At 47.0% G+C, this 16,044-nt stretch overlaps 3 protein-coding genes across 3 annotated transcripts in view; all 3 read left to right on the top strand.

Annotated features, from left to right (window-relative positions):
- Positions 1 to 43: 43 nt before the first annotated feature.
- YPEL2 (yippee like 2) overlaps positions 44 to 16,044 on the top strand; it is a 78,487-nt gene continuing 62,486 nt past the window's right edge. Inside the window, exon 1 of the mRNA XM_062617157.1 lies at positions 44 to 53. The gene's annotated coding sequence lies outside the window, so the exon portion shown is untranslated. The remainder of the gene's footprint in view (positions 54 to 16,044) is intronic.
- PRR11 (proline rich 11) lies at positions 212 to 5,870 on the top strand (the record flags this gene model as incomplete). Its single annotated transcript, XM_062617161.1, is given in 11 exon segments — positions 212 to 370; positions 372 to 381; positions 924 to 1,032; positions 1,753 to 1,906; positions 2,437 to 2,559; positions 2,812 to 3,072; positions 3,222 to 3,320; positions 3,932 to 4,041; positions 4,147 to 4,206; positions 4,300 to 4,396; positions 4,867 to 5,870. Coding segments are annotated over 11 exon segments (1,245 nt in total), but the record flags the coding sequence as incomplete, so codon positions are not given.
- Positions 9,877 to 15,444, top strand: SMG8 (SMG8 nonsense mediated mRNA decay factor). Its single transcript, XM_062617148.1, has 4 exons — positions 9,877 to 11,608; positions 12,236 to 12,381; positions 12,782 to 13,657; positions 14,783 to 15,444. Exons 1-4 carry the CDS (start codon positions 9,913 to 9,915, stop codon positions 14,978 to 14,980), a joined length of 2,916 nt encoding a protein of 971 aa, XP_062473132.1. The 5' UTR covers positions 9,877 to 9,912; the 3' UTR covers positions 14,981 to 15,444.

Below are 16,044 nucleotides of genomic sequence, written 5' to 3'. Positions count from 1 at the left end.
GTAGGGGTGCAGCTCCGCAACTGGCGAGGAGAGCGGTCGATTAGCCGCGGAGCGTGCCTGGCGAGGCGGGGCAGCACGGGGCCTCCGAGGGAACCGGAGGAGGGAACCGGAGTTCCCCCGCCTTGCCTCCCCATTGGCCTTTCCCAGATGAGCGGTGTCCCGCAGCTGATTGGCGGAACTCCAAGCCTTTACCCAATGATGGGTCGGGTCTCCCCGCGATTGGCCATTCGTCGCTCCCGTGGAGCCCGGGCTCGCATCAGTCCGGCTGCCAATCAGCGAGCTGCTAGCACGGGCCGCGGGGGCCGGGACGGCAGAGAGGGGCTCTCCCATTGGCTGGGCTCTGCGCGGGTTGCAGTTTGAATCGGCGGCGCCGAGCGGTAGGTGAGCGGTGGTGGGTCAGAGGGGGCGCCCACGGGGGGGGGGCGATATGGCGGTCTCATGTCCCCGGGCACCCGTCATACAACCGGGGCTCGGTGAGCAACCGACCGCTCCTTGGCGCAGGCCGCGGACAGGAGCAGGGCCTGCCGGTCAGGCAGCGGCTCAGGCACCGGCTCAGGTAACGGGTCAGGCACCGCCCGGACCCCGTGTGCGGATCCTTCGCGTCTTTTGCCAGCGTTCTCCGCAAGCGGCATTTCCGCAAAGGGCAGTGTTTGTCACCTGGGGTTAAAGCACAACTGCCAACAAAAAGCCATAGAAAATGGGACTTTACATAGTTAGCGCCGTGTACAAATATATCCTTGTGGATCATAGGAACTTAAGGATGTATTTTCCCTCAGCTGTGTATGATGCTTCTAGGAAGACAACAGTGAGTAAATTCTGGGTGGATTTTCTGAAATGTGGCTCATGTTCTTGCCTCTTTGGTGTAGCTCTGTGCCCGTGTGACAGCTTCAGTACATTCATTGTAAATGTGTCTTTTTAAACAGTAATGGCCAAGTATAAGAAACGCAGACGAAAACACAGAGCTCGAGCAGAATTTCTACAGGAAAAAGAAAGAGATGCTGCAAACTCCCAGGGCTCAGGTTGTTCTCCACGGTAGGAGGCTCAGCTTGAGCTTTTTAACTCAATTTTGGGTCCACTGTTTGGTCCCCGTGTGGAACTGACACAATAAATTGTACCTGAAGCTTGTCTATGTCCTGGCATGGATGCTGTGGAATTGTTTCACAGACTGGTTTGTGTTGGAAGGGACCTTAAAGCTCATCCAGTTCCAACCCCTGCCACAGGCAGGGACACCTTCCACTAGAGCAACTTGCTCCAAGCCCCTGTGTCCAACCTGGCCTTGAACACTGCCAGGGATGGGACAGCCACAGCTTCTCTGGGCACCCTGTGCCAGTGCCTCAGCACCCTCACAGGGAAGAGCTTCTGCCTAAGAGCTCATCTCAGTCTCCCTTCTGGCAGGTTAAAGCCATTCCCCTTGGCCTGTCCCTACAGGCCCTTGTCCAAAGCCCTCTCCAGTTTTTTTGAAGGCGCCATTAAAGTATTGGAAAGCAGATATCTTTTGTATATTTTCTGGTACTCTATCATAAACTTTATAAGCAGGAAAAGCAATTTGGATAAAAATATATTGTAAATATGACACTCCCCTTTATCAAAATGCATTTTGATCTTTCCTTGTTTCTGTGGTCATGTTTGCTCTGTTGACACCTGCTGTTGCTGGTACTTGTCATTTCCAGATGATTGGTCACATTTAGCTTCTTTTAAAAGGCTGAAATGAGAAATACAATTATGGCCTCATTCTGAAACATTCTGTTCCAGGTCAGCAGGTAATCTTCCTCTGAACACATCATCTGTCCCAAGCCATCTGTCCTCACTCTGGTCAGTAGCCTTGCCCAGTGTGAAAAACATGGTAAAACCCTTCACAACAACAGTGTCATTTTTGTACTGTTGGTGCCAGAACACGGTTGCACAGGTATGTTTTCTACTTCTCTACTTTTGACAGCGTGTGAGGTTGTTCTTAGCACTCGGGTACAGGATATACAGTCAGATTTGAGAACTAAGTTGTAAATTTACTTATGTGTATTGAAGCATCTAAAACATAGTTAGCGCTTACTAACTAGTGTTGAAGAAATAAATATGAGAAGAGTGTCAAGGCAGCTGTGGATATTAAATGCATACGTGCAATTGTGGTTTTTTATTGGAATATTAGGAGAATTTGCAGTGACAGGGTGCAGTCTTCATAGCAGAAATGATTGTATGAGCTTTTCAGTCATGTGAATTACAGTTCAGAATTTCTAGATGAAATTCATTTTTTTTTTTGAGAGAAAGTTATTCCCTGTGCCCCTACCAAGGAACTATTTGGTGGAATTTTGTATCTTTGTGTTGTGCCTTTCTGTTGACTACAGTAAATTTGTGATGGAACTTCCACTAGTAATCATAGCCCTGTATCTGGAAACATAACTTGATAGTGAAAATGCTAATCTGGTTTCTCTTTGCGCTTAGAGTTTTAAAGTGGTTAAAGACACCATATTTCCGTCACAAATCTACTTAAGGGAGCTAAATACATTCAGAGAGCAGCTGAAAAAGTTGGAAACTGAATTTTCCAGACTACAAGGAGCACTCCAGGTCAGTCTCACTCCTGGTGGGGCAGGGTGACATTTGCATAACATGTAAGGCGCTGTGGTCAGTGCCAATAAACCCGGATCTGAAGAGCTTCTCTTTGGTCATTCTCTGCGTTCAGCATTACCTCATAGCTAGAGGGAAGTGGTTTGCTGGTGAGCCTTGCAAGAGGCTTTCTATGTCTTTCTTAGAAATTTTGCTGTCTAAAATTCCATCTACTTCTGCCAATGGATTTAATATTCTCTTATTTGTTTTCAGATGAATGGAACCACAGCCTCGTCTTCAGAAAATTCTCTTTGTCAAAGGTGTAATAAACCACTTGTGGGTGCTCCTGTACCAATGCAGATGGGTCTGCTATCACCAGTATCCAGGCCTTCTGCAATACAGCTGCAGCCTGCATTTGCACCCCCTCCACCTCTTCCTCCTCCACCACCACCACCACCACCTCCACTGCCCCCACCAAAACTGCCTCCAGCACCTCTCCTCCTCAAAAGGGGCAATGGCTCCAAAGCAGTTCTGGTAGGGGGTGAGAAGGTTCCTCTGTTTATTTAATATTTTTTTTCTCGGGGGCGGGTTCCTTGGACCTGGTTCCATCAGGAATGTGCATCTTTGTGAACCTTCAGTCACTTGCCAATTCTAATTTCCCTTCCAACCGCCTTTGTACTCAGATTCCACCAGTGAAAAAAGATGGGCCAATGCAGATCACCCTCAGAGACCTCCTGAATGTTAAACTGAGGAAGGCAGATGGCAGAAGCAGGATGGACAAGGTAAACCAGGAGACATATCGTTAAACAGACAATGGTGTATCGAGGCAAACTCCACCTTGAACCAGGGTATTTCCTGCCTGTCAGTCCCTCATAGAACTTTCTCAGATAATTAATTCTTCTCTTCAAAACCCCAGTGATCAGCTTTAAGTGGTGATTCTGATCTTACACCCAGCACTTGAAGTGAAGAAAGTAAGTGACCCAAACTCGCCTGGCATGCAGGACAGTTCTGGTTTTATCTTAAGAGCATGTAGCATCATGTCTGTATGTTATTAACAGATTTGGGGGTTTTGTTTGCCCAGCTGAAATCTTGTTTGCAACAGTTTGGGGGTCTTAAAATAAATATTTTTAGCTAAGACACGCTCAAATTTTGATGACTGAAAGAAGTGTAACAGCCATAAACCCCAGGTTGGACAGAGCCTTGGGTGATATGGTCACCCATCCCTGAGGCATCCCTGCCCATGGCAGGGGAGATGGAACTAAGTGAAAAGAAGGTCCTTTCCAACTAACCATTTTATGATTGTGTGAAATCTTTCAGAGTATAAATATTAAATAGATTTAAGGTCAGTGAAACACTTGGAAGTTTCATTTTGCTATGTCTTTTATCCCTTCAGGCAGACTCGCCAATGAAGACACGCAGGGCCTTAATTACAGTCTCAGATTTACAGAGTGTTAGTTTAAGACCTAAAACCAAGCCATCTGCTCACGTTACAAACTCCTTAATGTAAGATACTTTCTTCTTTTCTTTAGATTTTTTTTCTGTTCTAAACACTGATTAACACTGTTCAGAGAATGGAAAACATTTTAACAATTTGTTTTGTTCTTCTAGTACCCCTCCCAAAAATCACTTAGATCTTCGAAAACATCTGAAGAAAGTCAATATCCAGAGGTAAGTTCCTTCCTATTCTCTTGTTTTGTTTCTCTGAAGAGAAAAAAACAACAGAGAACTAATCAGAGTTCCTCCTGTTTCTGATCTTTTCAGGAGTCCTGGAGGCACTCCACTAAATGGCAAAGAAAACACAGAATGTGGGTCTGGGTTGACGCCACTAATGACACAGGCACTACGACGCAAATTTCAGGCAAGTCGCGGAGTCTCTCTTTTGGGAATGATTAACTGACTTTAAAATCCACAGAATTCCATGCAGATTTACCCTGCAGCCCAGCACCACTGGTGTGTATTACACACACTGCAGTGTCTCCATAATTCCCATCCAAAAGCGCTCCTTAACACAACCAAGGGTGCTCATTTTAACAGTAAAGAAACAACAGAACAGGAATGCTGTTGCCTGTTCCAGCAGGTTATTTGGCAATACCATGAGGAAAAATTGAGAGGTTTTTTTGATGGCCATTCCAGCTCCTCAACACCATCTCTATAGTTCCAGTTTACAAGAGAACAAAGTCTGAAGGTTAATAATGTCCTTTATTTTAAGGATTTGCCATGTCTGGTTCCTTTTATGGTATCATTTAAGAATTGTGCCGTAGTTTATCTCAGTCATAATTAGAACTGAGTTCGGATGTTCCAAGGCTGACCGTGTCCTTATTTTGACAGATGGCACATCCACAGAGCCCCTCACCTGCCCGGCTGAGTGCTGCAAACAGCTTTGACGAATAGAAGTAGTTTATGGAACACTGCGTTTGTCACCTCTGGTTAGGAAGCCCCTCGAATGCTGTTTTTCTCTTGCTCAGACTTATATATTTGCAAGTAAATCTTGTGTGCACAAGAACAGGACTTTATAAACTCCCCTTGGCAGATTTCTGCTTTTTAAAGGCAATGTCTTTCTAACATGTTTCGGTTTGGTTGCATCTTAATGGTGAAAAAATTAAGAAACTTCCTGAGTCTCTTGATACCTGAGGCAGGGACTGTTGGTGTGCTCAGCACCAGTGCTGCTTGTGATATAAATATGTGCCTGTGTAGCGTATTAAGGCAGGGACTGCAGCTATGGTGCAGCCAGAGACCTTTATTGAGTGACCATACAGGCTTTTATAGCAGTCTGTCTAGAGGCTGGTTGCATCTGTATTTTCCATCACAAAACAATGCTCCTTCTCCACGTGCTTCACCATGCACTTCTCCAGCCAATGGCTTTACTGATCATATGCTGTTGCATTTCCCCCTTCTTTGTTAAGCTTTGCAGAGTGAGCACAGTATGTGTTTTGTAAGCATTACTTGATTTATGCTTTGATTTATAAGTCATTGGATACAAGAAAAACATGGTAGACATATTGTAATCATCAATAACACTATAAGCCCTATCACAACAAAGCCAGCTATATGTCTAAGCTAAGGACCAAAATTTCCCAGCCAAGAGAACAGTCCAAAAGGGTCCCCCCCTTGGTTTTGTTGCAACTCTCCAGATAATTCCTTCAAGTCCTGAATGCTTTTGTGAATTGAGTGATCACTCAGATTCATGCAGCACATTCTGTTGAAATCTTCACAGCCATGCCCCTGGGCTAATAACAAAAAGTCTATCGCTGCCCAATTCTGCAGTGTTGCATGACACACAGAATCAGCATCTGTTAACAACCCTGTCAGGGCATTGCTAGTGGCATTACTCTCTGTCACTAGCCAACAGCCCAATTTATTAGTATGGTTAAAGCATGGGCAGTAGCAATAGAAGGAATTAAAGAACCAAAAAACCTTTGCTCGCGATTCCAAAAGTCAATGTGGGAGTTACAGGCTAAGTTGAATTGTATGGCGGTGCATCTGCTTCATTGGTGCTGTAGGGTCCAATTAACACAGGCTTGATTACTGGGATGAAACATGGTTAAACGACTAAAGGTGCAGGGGTTTACCTGGAATTCCTTTCCATGCTCTATCACCACAGATTGGAAAAATATTATCAGGAAGACCTCCTGCATTGGCCCCTGGTGTAACTGATAAGGGAGTAGTGAAATTACACCAGGCAGAATTACTGAGATAAATGCCAGCGCCACTTACATCAATTCCTGTCTTGTTTATGTTCAGGCCACTACTGTATTAAGAGAAAAACATACAGTAGCTTGTATGGAGCCCAGTATTTCAAGTTCCTGAGGATGTAGTGGGAGAGCAGGAAAGTCACCTACTTTGTTCATGCCATTTCCTGAGTCGTTGCTCTGATACTATCCTGCAGGCTGACTAGCATTGGATCACTGTGTTCCTAGGCACCACCATAATGCCTCACACCTACCTGGATCTGTACAGTTGCGTGTAATCGTTTGGTTATATAGCTGGTCCCATTCATGTTCTGTCAGAGGAATGCCAACCAGACAGGTTCAGAATGGATCACTGGGGCTGGTCATGGCAACACAAAGGGTGGACTGATTAGTTGCATTGGCTAGAGTAAGCCAAACATTAGGTTTTGGTTTTGAGATCCATGCGCAGCTCACAATCCTTGAGAGTCTACTGAGGATGACAAGGGCTGCACACATCATGCTGGCACCCATTATAACTGATTTCCTGCATGGAGCCCTGGGTCGCAACTGATGTGTCAGTGTTCCAGGTGCCTGCTACAGGGTCCCTCCATGCCATACCTGCTTCTTTACTTTTCCCAGAACCATCGGTGAAGATGGTAAGACCAACTACAGGCGCTGAGTGGCACCGCTGTTTCACATATAAAGGCAGATGGCAAATATCAGTCCAAAGGTTGTGTTTTGGATAACAAATTGAGAGTCATCCCTGATAGTCTGCTAAGGCCATTTGCACAATGCTGCCTTCTGCTAATAACCAGTCAAGGTTTTCCTTTGTGGCTGGGACATAGATTATGTCAGGAAGCAGGCTCTCTTGTGGGCCAATTAGGGGGCTACTCAGAACTTTATATGATTAAAACATCCGCTCCAGTGTCCACTAATCTGTGAAACCTTGTATATAGCATGTCATCAAGGGTTGCAAGTCCTTTAGAGCCTTGGCCCAAGATATTTGGGGGGTTCCTGTGCTACTGAATCCAGAACCACCTCTGGCCACTTGACCCCCTGTCACCCCTCCAACAAACAGAACAAGCTGAGCAATACACTGCCCCTCTGGGATATAACAAGGGGGCACAGGGGTCCAAGCCATAATCAATATTTCTCAGTATAGTCAGCATCTGTAACACCCGGTAATACAAAGAGGCCTAATTTAGTAGTAGAAGAACACCCGATGAATAAAGCATGCATGCCATTGCTGATCGGCCCATAGGCTCCCATCAGCAGCAGGGATACTTGCGTGTCATTCAGGGTGACCGGGCATCGGACAGCCAGGTCCAAGCCAGCACTTCCCGAGGTTCCTGGCCGCAGCTCGCCGGCTGAACGCCAGGATGCAGATTTCTTTGGTTGTTTGGGATGTGTGGTCTCGCCCCCCAGCTCCTGTTTCCTGAGATGGAAGGAACCACATAACCATTAGCATGGTATTTTGAGTGACACTCATTGGCCCAGTGTTTCCCTTTTCCATATCGAGGGCAATTGTGAGGGGGCATAGCCTTTTTGCTGCCCGTTTTTGGACACTCTGGCTTTAAATGCTCAGGGGCACTGCACTGATAGCAACTTATACCCCCTTTTCCTGTTTCCCTCATTTTGAGCTGAGCCGTTGGGGCACTCACTAAAGCTGCAGTGTGATTACTGGTAGATCCAATATTTTGACAACCCCGCACCATATCTGCTAAGATTGGGTTGCGATTACGGGTTGGTTGCAAGGCAGGCTTGCAGTGTTCATTTGCGTTTTCATAAGCTAATTATCTAAGGAGCAACTCCCTAGCTTCATCATGTTCAATCTGCCGCTCTAGGGTGGCCTGTAACCAGTCTATAAAAAGAGGATACGATTCTGTCAGGCCTTGCAATATTTTAGCAAATGACTCAGCTGCACCCTGTCCAGACTCAGGAATTTTCTGAACAGCCCAGAGGGCAGCAGCCTGAATTTGGACATACACCTCCTGGGGACAATTCACTTGTGCAGGAGGAGCCACAAATGCATTTTCCCCTGCCAACTGATCATAGCCAGCTCCATGACCTTGATTTATATTTTCCATTGAGGTGATCACACACTGTTCTTTAAAATCATTCTGCCACATCATAAATTGCTTAGGGGTTAACACCATATGCAATAAAGCTTTCCAGTCATACAGAGTTAGGATATATGATTCTGCAGTTGCTTCTAGCAGAGACACGGCAAAAGGTGAATGGATACCTCTCTGCTTAATTGCCTTACAAATGTCTTTAACTGCTTCATAAGGAAGCTCTTGCCATTCAGGTGGCCTATTGGGTTGATAAATCACATGGCATGCCAAAGCAACTTGCCAGTCACCCTGCTTTATTGCCTCCTTTCTACAGACTTACCAGTTACATGCTGTGGTTTCTACTGTTACTGGAGCATTCACATCAGGAGACAGAGGGAATAAATCAGGCTCCTTTTCACAGTCTATTGGTCCTGGATCAAAAGGATCACTGCCTTCCTCAGAGTTTGGCTCAGGACCCTCTTCATTTTGCAACAAAAACATGTTGGTCAATGGGAATGGTTTAGGGTTCACTGGAGGGTGACCTGCTGACTCTAGAGGTGCCAATGGTGCGACAGGGGAGGAGGACTGCTGTTGATTAGTCTTTAGTGTGGCCAGAATCTGCTACCAAGTCCCAAGGTGTGGTCCTGTACACACATCTGCAGCAACAGCGGCTTGTAATTGTGTCCCTACCGCTTGCCAGGATGCTATTTGAAGAGCGCCTTCTGACAGAAAATCTGGCACATTCTTTTGAATCCATTCTAGCAAAGTCAGTAATTGAGGCCCCATCACAGCCCTTTCTTGAGCATCTAACCATTCACACAAAGTCTCTATACTGCACTTCTGTGCCTGGAATAGCTTCCCTCCCATGGCTCCCAGCTGCTCACCTACCCACCAGGTGATGTGTGCGCAATCCCCCTGTAGTCCTTGGTTCAGTCGGGCTATCCCACCAGTCCGGACTCTGTGAGTCTCCTATTCAAGTCCCTGTTCGGGCACCATTTGTAGCATATTAAGGCACAGACTCCAGCCATGGCGCCATCAGAGACCTTTACTGAGTGAGCATACCGGCTGTTACAGCAGTCTGCCCAGAGGCTCGTGCCAGCTGTGTTTTCCATCACGACACAGTGTGCACACACTTCTCCGGCCAATGGCTTTACCGATCACACGCCTTTCAGCCAATCATATTACTGTTCACACGCTATTGCTTAAGCAACTATTCCATATTAGGCAAGTGCTTACTTTAAGCATAAACATTGTTTTCGCTGCTACTTCCTGCTACCCGTATGAACATTGTTACTGCCCGTTCGCCTTGGCCGCGCATTGTCCCGTTGGCCCACGTGCCTGTGCTGGAACTGCGTAGTTTTCACTCTGTTGTTTTACAGACCCGATCCCGATGGTAACTGCAGGTTAAAGGGTTCAAAGGAGAGCGGCAGCTCCGCGCTCTGCTGTTGGCTCCGCTATCGCCCGGCTCACCAGGAGCTGCGCTGCCGGACGGGCCTTGCCCGGCTCTGCCCCAGGCCCCGCTGCCGCGCACCGAGCTCCGCTAAGGACCGCGCCGGACCCGCGGCACCGGCTGAGTCCCACCCCCGGGGCGGGTCGCGCATGCGCGGGCGGGGCCGCCGCCGCTTCCGGAGGGGTGCTGCGGGAGCGGGGCCATGCCGCTGGCGGGCGGGCTGCCCGGGGGGGCGGGAGCCATGGCGGCGGCACCGGCGGTGGGGCCCATGAGCCTGCGGGACCTGCTGCTGACCGCCACGGCCGCCGCAGAGGGGAGCGGCGGCGATGAGGAGGTGTGCGTGGTGGGCGTCTTCGGGAAGACGGCGCTGCAGCTGTGCTCGGAGAAGGAGGCCCTGGTGAACACCGTGTGCGACCGGCAGGTCTTCCCCCTCTTCGATGAGGAGGATGACCCCGACCTGGAGGACGGTGCCCTAGGGGAGGAGGTCGACCCGGCCACCAAGGACTACAACCAGCTCCAGGCCTACTACAGCCAGGAGAACCGGGTGCTGTTCCTGGTGCTCACCAGCATCTGTGACACGCGGCAGCTTCTGCGGGCATGCGGGGACTTGGCGGCGGCCGAAAGCAGGGAGACGGGGCCCGGCCATCCCTCCGGTGGCCCTTCCCCGCTGTCCCACGCTGAGGCCCACGAGTTCTGGAAGCACCAGGAGAAGCTGCACTGCCTGAGCCTCCTCTACCTCTTCTCTGTCTGCCACATCTTGCTGCTGGTGCACCCCACCTGCTCCTTCGACATCACCTATGACCGCGTCTTCAGGGCGCTGGATGGGCTGCGGCAGAAGGTCCTGCCCTCCATGAAGGCAGCCATCAAAGACTGCCCGATTGGCAAGGAATGGAAGCTCAACTGCAGGCCCTGCCCTCCACGCCTCCTCTTCCTCTTCCAGCTCAACGGAGCCCTCAAGGTGGATCCCCTCCCAAGCAGGGGCCAGGACCCCTGTGGTCACCTGGAAAAGCCACCTCCCAAGAAGCACTCCCCTAAGAGGAGGCTGCAGCATGCTCTGGAGGATCAGATCTACCGCATCTTCCGCAAGAGCAGGGTGTTAACCAACCAGAGCATCAACTGCCTGTTCACTGTGCCTGCTAACCAGGCGTTTGTGTACATTGTGGCTGGTGGGGTCCTGGATGGAGATGATCCAGTGGCCATGCTTCTTGACCAACTCAGGAACAACTGCACCATGAGAGAGACTGACTCGCTGCTGGCTCCCACCCTGTCGGGACCCAGGAGGTATCAGATGATGCGGCACGGCAGGCAGCAGCTCTCCTTCCATGCAGAGAGCAGCAGCTCCAGCTCCTCTGGGCAGCTTGTGGACTGCACCCTTAAGGAGTTCTTGTGGCAGCACGTGGAGCTGGTGCTCAGCAAGAAAGGCTTCGATGACAGCGTGGGAAGGAACCCACAGCCCTCTCACTTCGAGCTCCCAACCTACCAGAAGTGGGCTGCTGCAGCTTTAAAACTGTATGAAGTGACCATTGAAGGCAAAGATGATGACCCGAGCACTGGGGAACTGAGCTCAAAAATCATGGGTAGCATCAAAGTCTTGGAAGGCTATTTAGATATAGACACCAAATTCTCTGAAAACCGTTGCCAGAAAGCTCTTCCCATGGCCCACAGTGCCTACCAGTCCAATCTGCCCCACAACTACACCATGACAGTCCACAAGAACCAGCTGGCACAGGCCTTGCGTGTGTACAGCCAGCACGCCCGTGGGCCGGCCTTTCATAAGTACGCCATGCAGCTGAATGAGGACTGCTACAAGTTCTGGAGCAACGGGCATCAGCTCTGCGAAGAGCGAAGTTTAACTGACCAACACTGTGTGCATAAGTTTCATCTGCTCCCAAAAGGAGGTAAAGAAGCTCCCTTGGGTTTCATGGTTTAATTTTATATCTGCTTTAAAATATTTTAGGCTGCAAATGCCAACTCTTTGCATGTTTATGGAAGCTAAAAGCTTGGCAGCTTTAAAGTGTCATCTTCTTACAGGGGGATTAATTACAGCAAAGCTGTTGTACAGGTTTCTTTTACATTGAGTGATATTTAGGAGCGAGTCCACTGGCAGTAGTAATTTGGATTTTAGTAGTAACTCTGTTTCCATTTCGCTAATTAGAAGCATTACACTATAGTCCTCCTAACAGCAGATGTGTAAGAGAACAGAAGTTCCCTAGGAAGTATAAGTGCCCCCCCTTCAATAGATTGACTGATACCAGTCAAGGAGTAGAAACTGTCTGATACATATTCATTGCAGGCAGGAGTATTTATGCCTTTTATGAAAAGACTGTAAAACCAAAGAAAGTTCGGTTTAATGGTATAACCTACACTGGAACTTTAAGTAAGAAAGGAATGTGTTGCTTGACAAACTGGCATTGCTGGCAAATAATTATATATATAGCAAGGAGGAAGCCGTGGATGAAGGGAACTAAAGAATCTCTAGAAATTGGGAGCAATTCACCTGGGGTTTGATTGATTTTTGCTTTTAGGGGAAAAGCCAGAAGCAGACAGAAACCCTCCAGTTCTGTACCACAACAGCCGGGCTCGTTCCACTGGTGCCTGTAACTGTGGAAGGAAACAAGCTCCACGGGATGATCCCTTTGATATCAAAGCAGCTAATTATGACTTCTACCAGGTAACTATTAGATCCCTATTTTTGCATCAAGCAGTGTTTTTGCTTCATTGACAAAGTCTGTATTCTGAAGTGAAGTTTCTCTTCACCTTATAAACTTACAGATGTTGCCTGGGGAAGATATTTCTGGGAGAAGGGAGTTTTTTGCATGGTGGGCTGACCAGAGCAGGCAGTGCCAGTCTTCACCAGTGCATGTACACAGGAGCATCTATTTACACTTCAAGTGTGTTGGTTCATGTGAATTTGAAATTCATTGTGTCTGTGGGCTGCATTCCCATCACTGCTTTGGTTATCACATAGTGCAAATCTCTTGAATCTTAATTGTAGCTGCTGCATGTTATGACTGAACTCCCACATCTCGGAAGTGGAAGATGGAAAGTTAACCATGTTTTCTTTCTCATAGCTGCTGGAAGAAAAATGCTGTGGGAAACTGGAGCACATCAATTTTCCTGTATTCCAGCCAAGCACACCTGATCCGGCGCCTGCTCGGGATGAGTCGTCACCTGCCCCTCCAGAAGGCGAGATTGAGAAACTAAAGGAAAAAGAACCTCAGACTCAGGGGGAAAGCACAGGCCTGAGCTTAGCCCTCAGCCTGGGACAGTCAACAGGCAGCTTGGGCACTTACCCGCCCGATGCCCAGGGTGGAGGGGACAACACAGAAAATCATGGGCAGAGCGGGGACTGCAAAAGTGAGAAAAGGCCGAGTCTGGTCGATCGCCAGGCCTCCACTGTTGAGTACCTCCCTGGGATGCTCCACTCCAATTGCCCCAAAGGCCTTTTGCCCAAGTTCTCCAGCTGGTCACTGGTTAAGCTGGGGCCTGCTAAGGCTTATAACTTCCACACAGGCTTAGATCAACAAGGCTTTATCCCAGGAACAAACTATTTAATGCCTTGGGACATTGTCATCAGGACAAGAACTGAAGATGAAGGGGACTTAGATACCAATTCCTGGCCTGCACCTAACAAGGCTGTTCCTGGAAAAAGAAGCGCGGTTGTGATGGGAAGAGGAAGACGAAGAGATGACATAGCTCGAGCTTTTGTAGGATTTGAATATGAAGATGCACGTGGAAGGAGGTTCATGTGTTCAGGGCCTGATAAGGTCATGAAAGTGATGGGAGGGGGGCCAAAGGAATCTGCCATCAAAGCCCTCAATTCTGACATGCCACTGTATATCCTGTCCTCGACGCAGGGACGGGGACTGAAGCCACATTATGCTCAGTTCATGAGGCTCTTTGTGGTGGTTCCTGATGCTCCACTGCAGATTACACTAACGCCTCAGGTAAGAAATGAAAGGGAATCTGGTGAGTGCAGACAGGGTTGATTCGTGCAGCATTAGTTGCAGGACTAGAAAGCACTAGCATGGTAGGCAAAGGGTGTCAGCGGGGTGCTACAGGAGACTCCTGACTCAAAACCTACTTCAGGTGAGTTCTCTAAGGCACTAGTCACCAAATGTAGCAGTTTCATAAACAGTGTGGTTCTTTTTAAACTTTAGGATTGGTTTATGGCAGCTTTATACTTTGTGTAAAGTAAGCTTTAAAAAATACTTTATCAAGGATGAATAAATGGCATTCCATACTATAATAATTGCTTCTTTTAAAAAAGGGAACAAGTGGCTAATAAGAAGAATGAATATATCATTTTAAATGTCAGAGAAAAGCAGCCACTCATTGCTGAGTTTGATTACTCTTAGTAACCCTTTGAATTTAGGAGGTGAAATGATGTTTAGTTTTTAGTTGGATTTTGTTTTTAAATATGTATTAAAAAAATGGAGAAAAAGCTCCATAAGAACCTGATTTGCTGTGGAAGTTAAAGGCAGAATGCTGACTGCAGCACCAGCATTTAAATGCCATTTGCAATTTATCATGTTATTGTTTGAAACTGAGGCAAACATTGAAGGTTCAGTTTGTGCTGCTACTTACTTTGCTCTTTGTTCCCAACTTACATCTGTAAGACAGCTTTTGACTTCTAAGGGAGTGTTTTTATTATGAATATCTGTGATGCTGTATGGTGTGGCTTTCACACATCAGTTTCTCATGTGAATAAGACTTTCTGAAGCTTTTAATGTGAATTATACAAAGGCCCTATTTAATGTTGCTGAAATCCTTGAAAATTCCCATTGATTTAGAGGGAGATAACGGCTCCGGGGTGGATAACTGTGGTGCAGTATTGAAATCCAGTGTTAACGCCCGAAGGCACAAATGGCTTGTGTTTGTATTGGGGATCTCTTTGGTAGGATGTAATCTGCAGCCTTAAATTCGACATCTTCGCTCTGGTAAAACTGGAAATGGAGTCTCACAATAACGGCACAGTGGTTTCCTGAAGTATTTTTTGTTATTTTGTTTGCTTTTTTTGTTCTAATTCTAATGATGTTTCACTATCTGCTCATGCTTCCTTTTCATTTCAGGTTCAACCAGGGCCACCACCTTGTCCCGTGTTTTACCCTGAGAAGCAGGAGATAACGCTCCCCTCTGACGGACTATGGGTTCTGAGGTTTCCTTATGCATACGTTACAGAACGTGGCCCCTGCTTTCCTCCCAAAGAAAGCCAACAACTAATGAGTTACAAAGTCCTCAGAGGAATACTGAAAGCGGTTACACAATAGCAATTACTCTGGTGGAATGGGTTTTGTTTGAAAAGACTGTCTTCAACCCAAATGGATTTTAATTCATGTCTGTTACCCAACAGCTATCGATGCAGTCTTGTGAGGGCTGCTGTATTTTGCTGGAACACAGTCGGTTGGAAAGAAGGTCTGGTATCAAAGCAGAGGAAGGAATCAGACACATGGGAATTTTCCATTTATTAGATTTTTGTATGTAAAAAAATAAAAGCTGGTTGGCAGCGTGCTGAGCCTGTACTACCACGTTTTGAGAATTGTGCTTTTCTCCATCCTATCCTTCTAGACACACAGTTAGGAATATTTAAGAATTGGTATTGCCTGAAATCAAGTTTTCTTTGTCATACTGAGCCAATAATGAGCTGAATCTTTCATCTTTTCCTAAACAAGCTATTTCTGTGTAAACAATAGATGCTTTTAATATGGGTTGCCTTTTTTCTTGTCTTAAATTACAGGGATTTCAGTTCTGATTTGTATTAATACCAAAGTCAGAAACTGGGCTTACCCATATCAAGGTGAGATATTTTACTGTATTTGTATTCACAGGTCAGATTTTGTTAAAGGGCCAACTTAATATTTTGGAATGTCAGATCTCTTTGGAAACTAAACCTGCTAGTATGGAATTATGGAAAACGTAGAGCTTGTTCCTTGTAAGCAACTTGTCAGTGTAGCTTGTCTTGCAGTGATTAAACAGACTTCTTGTGAAAGGACAGCTTTGGCCTGGTTTGAATCTCAGATTGAGGGAGTTTGGTTCCCAGATGTGCTGCAGGATGGGCTGAGAGGAGGCTGAAACCCCCCGAGCTTTGCACGTGACTGCCGGTGCCAAAATGTTAATCATGGTCAATCAACTCCTAACTTTTACTTGAGGTAAGATGCATCAGTGCCAGTGGCTGCAGGTGGAGGCCTAACTGAATTTCTAGAATCTCTGTTTTTAATTAGCATGCATACAGAATTTAATTTGCTGTAATACAGTAATTACACTGCCTGACCAGAGCTGAGACCTGCTCTCTGTTCAGTACATCTCCAATCAGCTGGGTGTTAACCAGTGAAGC

This window comes from Pezoporus occidentalis, unplaced genomic scaffold (genome assembly GCF_034315485.1).
Source record: "Pezoporus occidentalis ecotype Australia unplaced genomic scaffold, CSIRO_AGI_Poc_V1 ctg192, whole genome shotgun sequence".
NCBI lineage: Eukaryota > Metazoa > Chordata > Aves > Psittaciformes > Psittacidae > Pezoporus > Pezoporus occidentalis.
Note: the sequence above shows the minus strand (reverse complement) of the source record. Positions and strands in the feature narration are given on the sequence as shown.

Bases quoted from the DNA above. Each gene is read 5' to 3' on its own strand.
- SMG8 (XM_062617148.1), top strand. From the start codon at position 9,913: ATGCCGCTGGCGGGCGGGCTGCCCGGGGGGGCGGGAGCCATGGCGGCG. The intron at 11,609-12,235 runs GTAAAGAAGCTC...TTTTGCTTTTAG, and splicing joins TCATCTGCTCCCAAAAGGAG to GGGAAAAGCCAGAAGCAGAC. The intron at 12,382-12,781 runs GTAACTATTAGA...TCTTTCTCATAG, and splicing joins CTAATTATGACTTCTACCAG to CTGCTGGAAGAAAAATGCTG.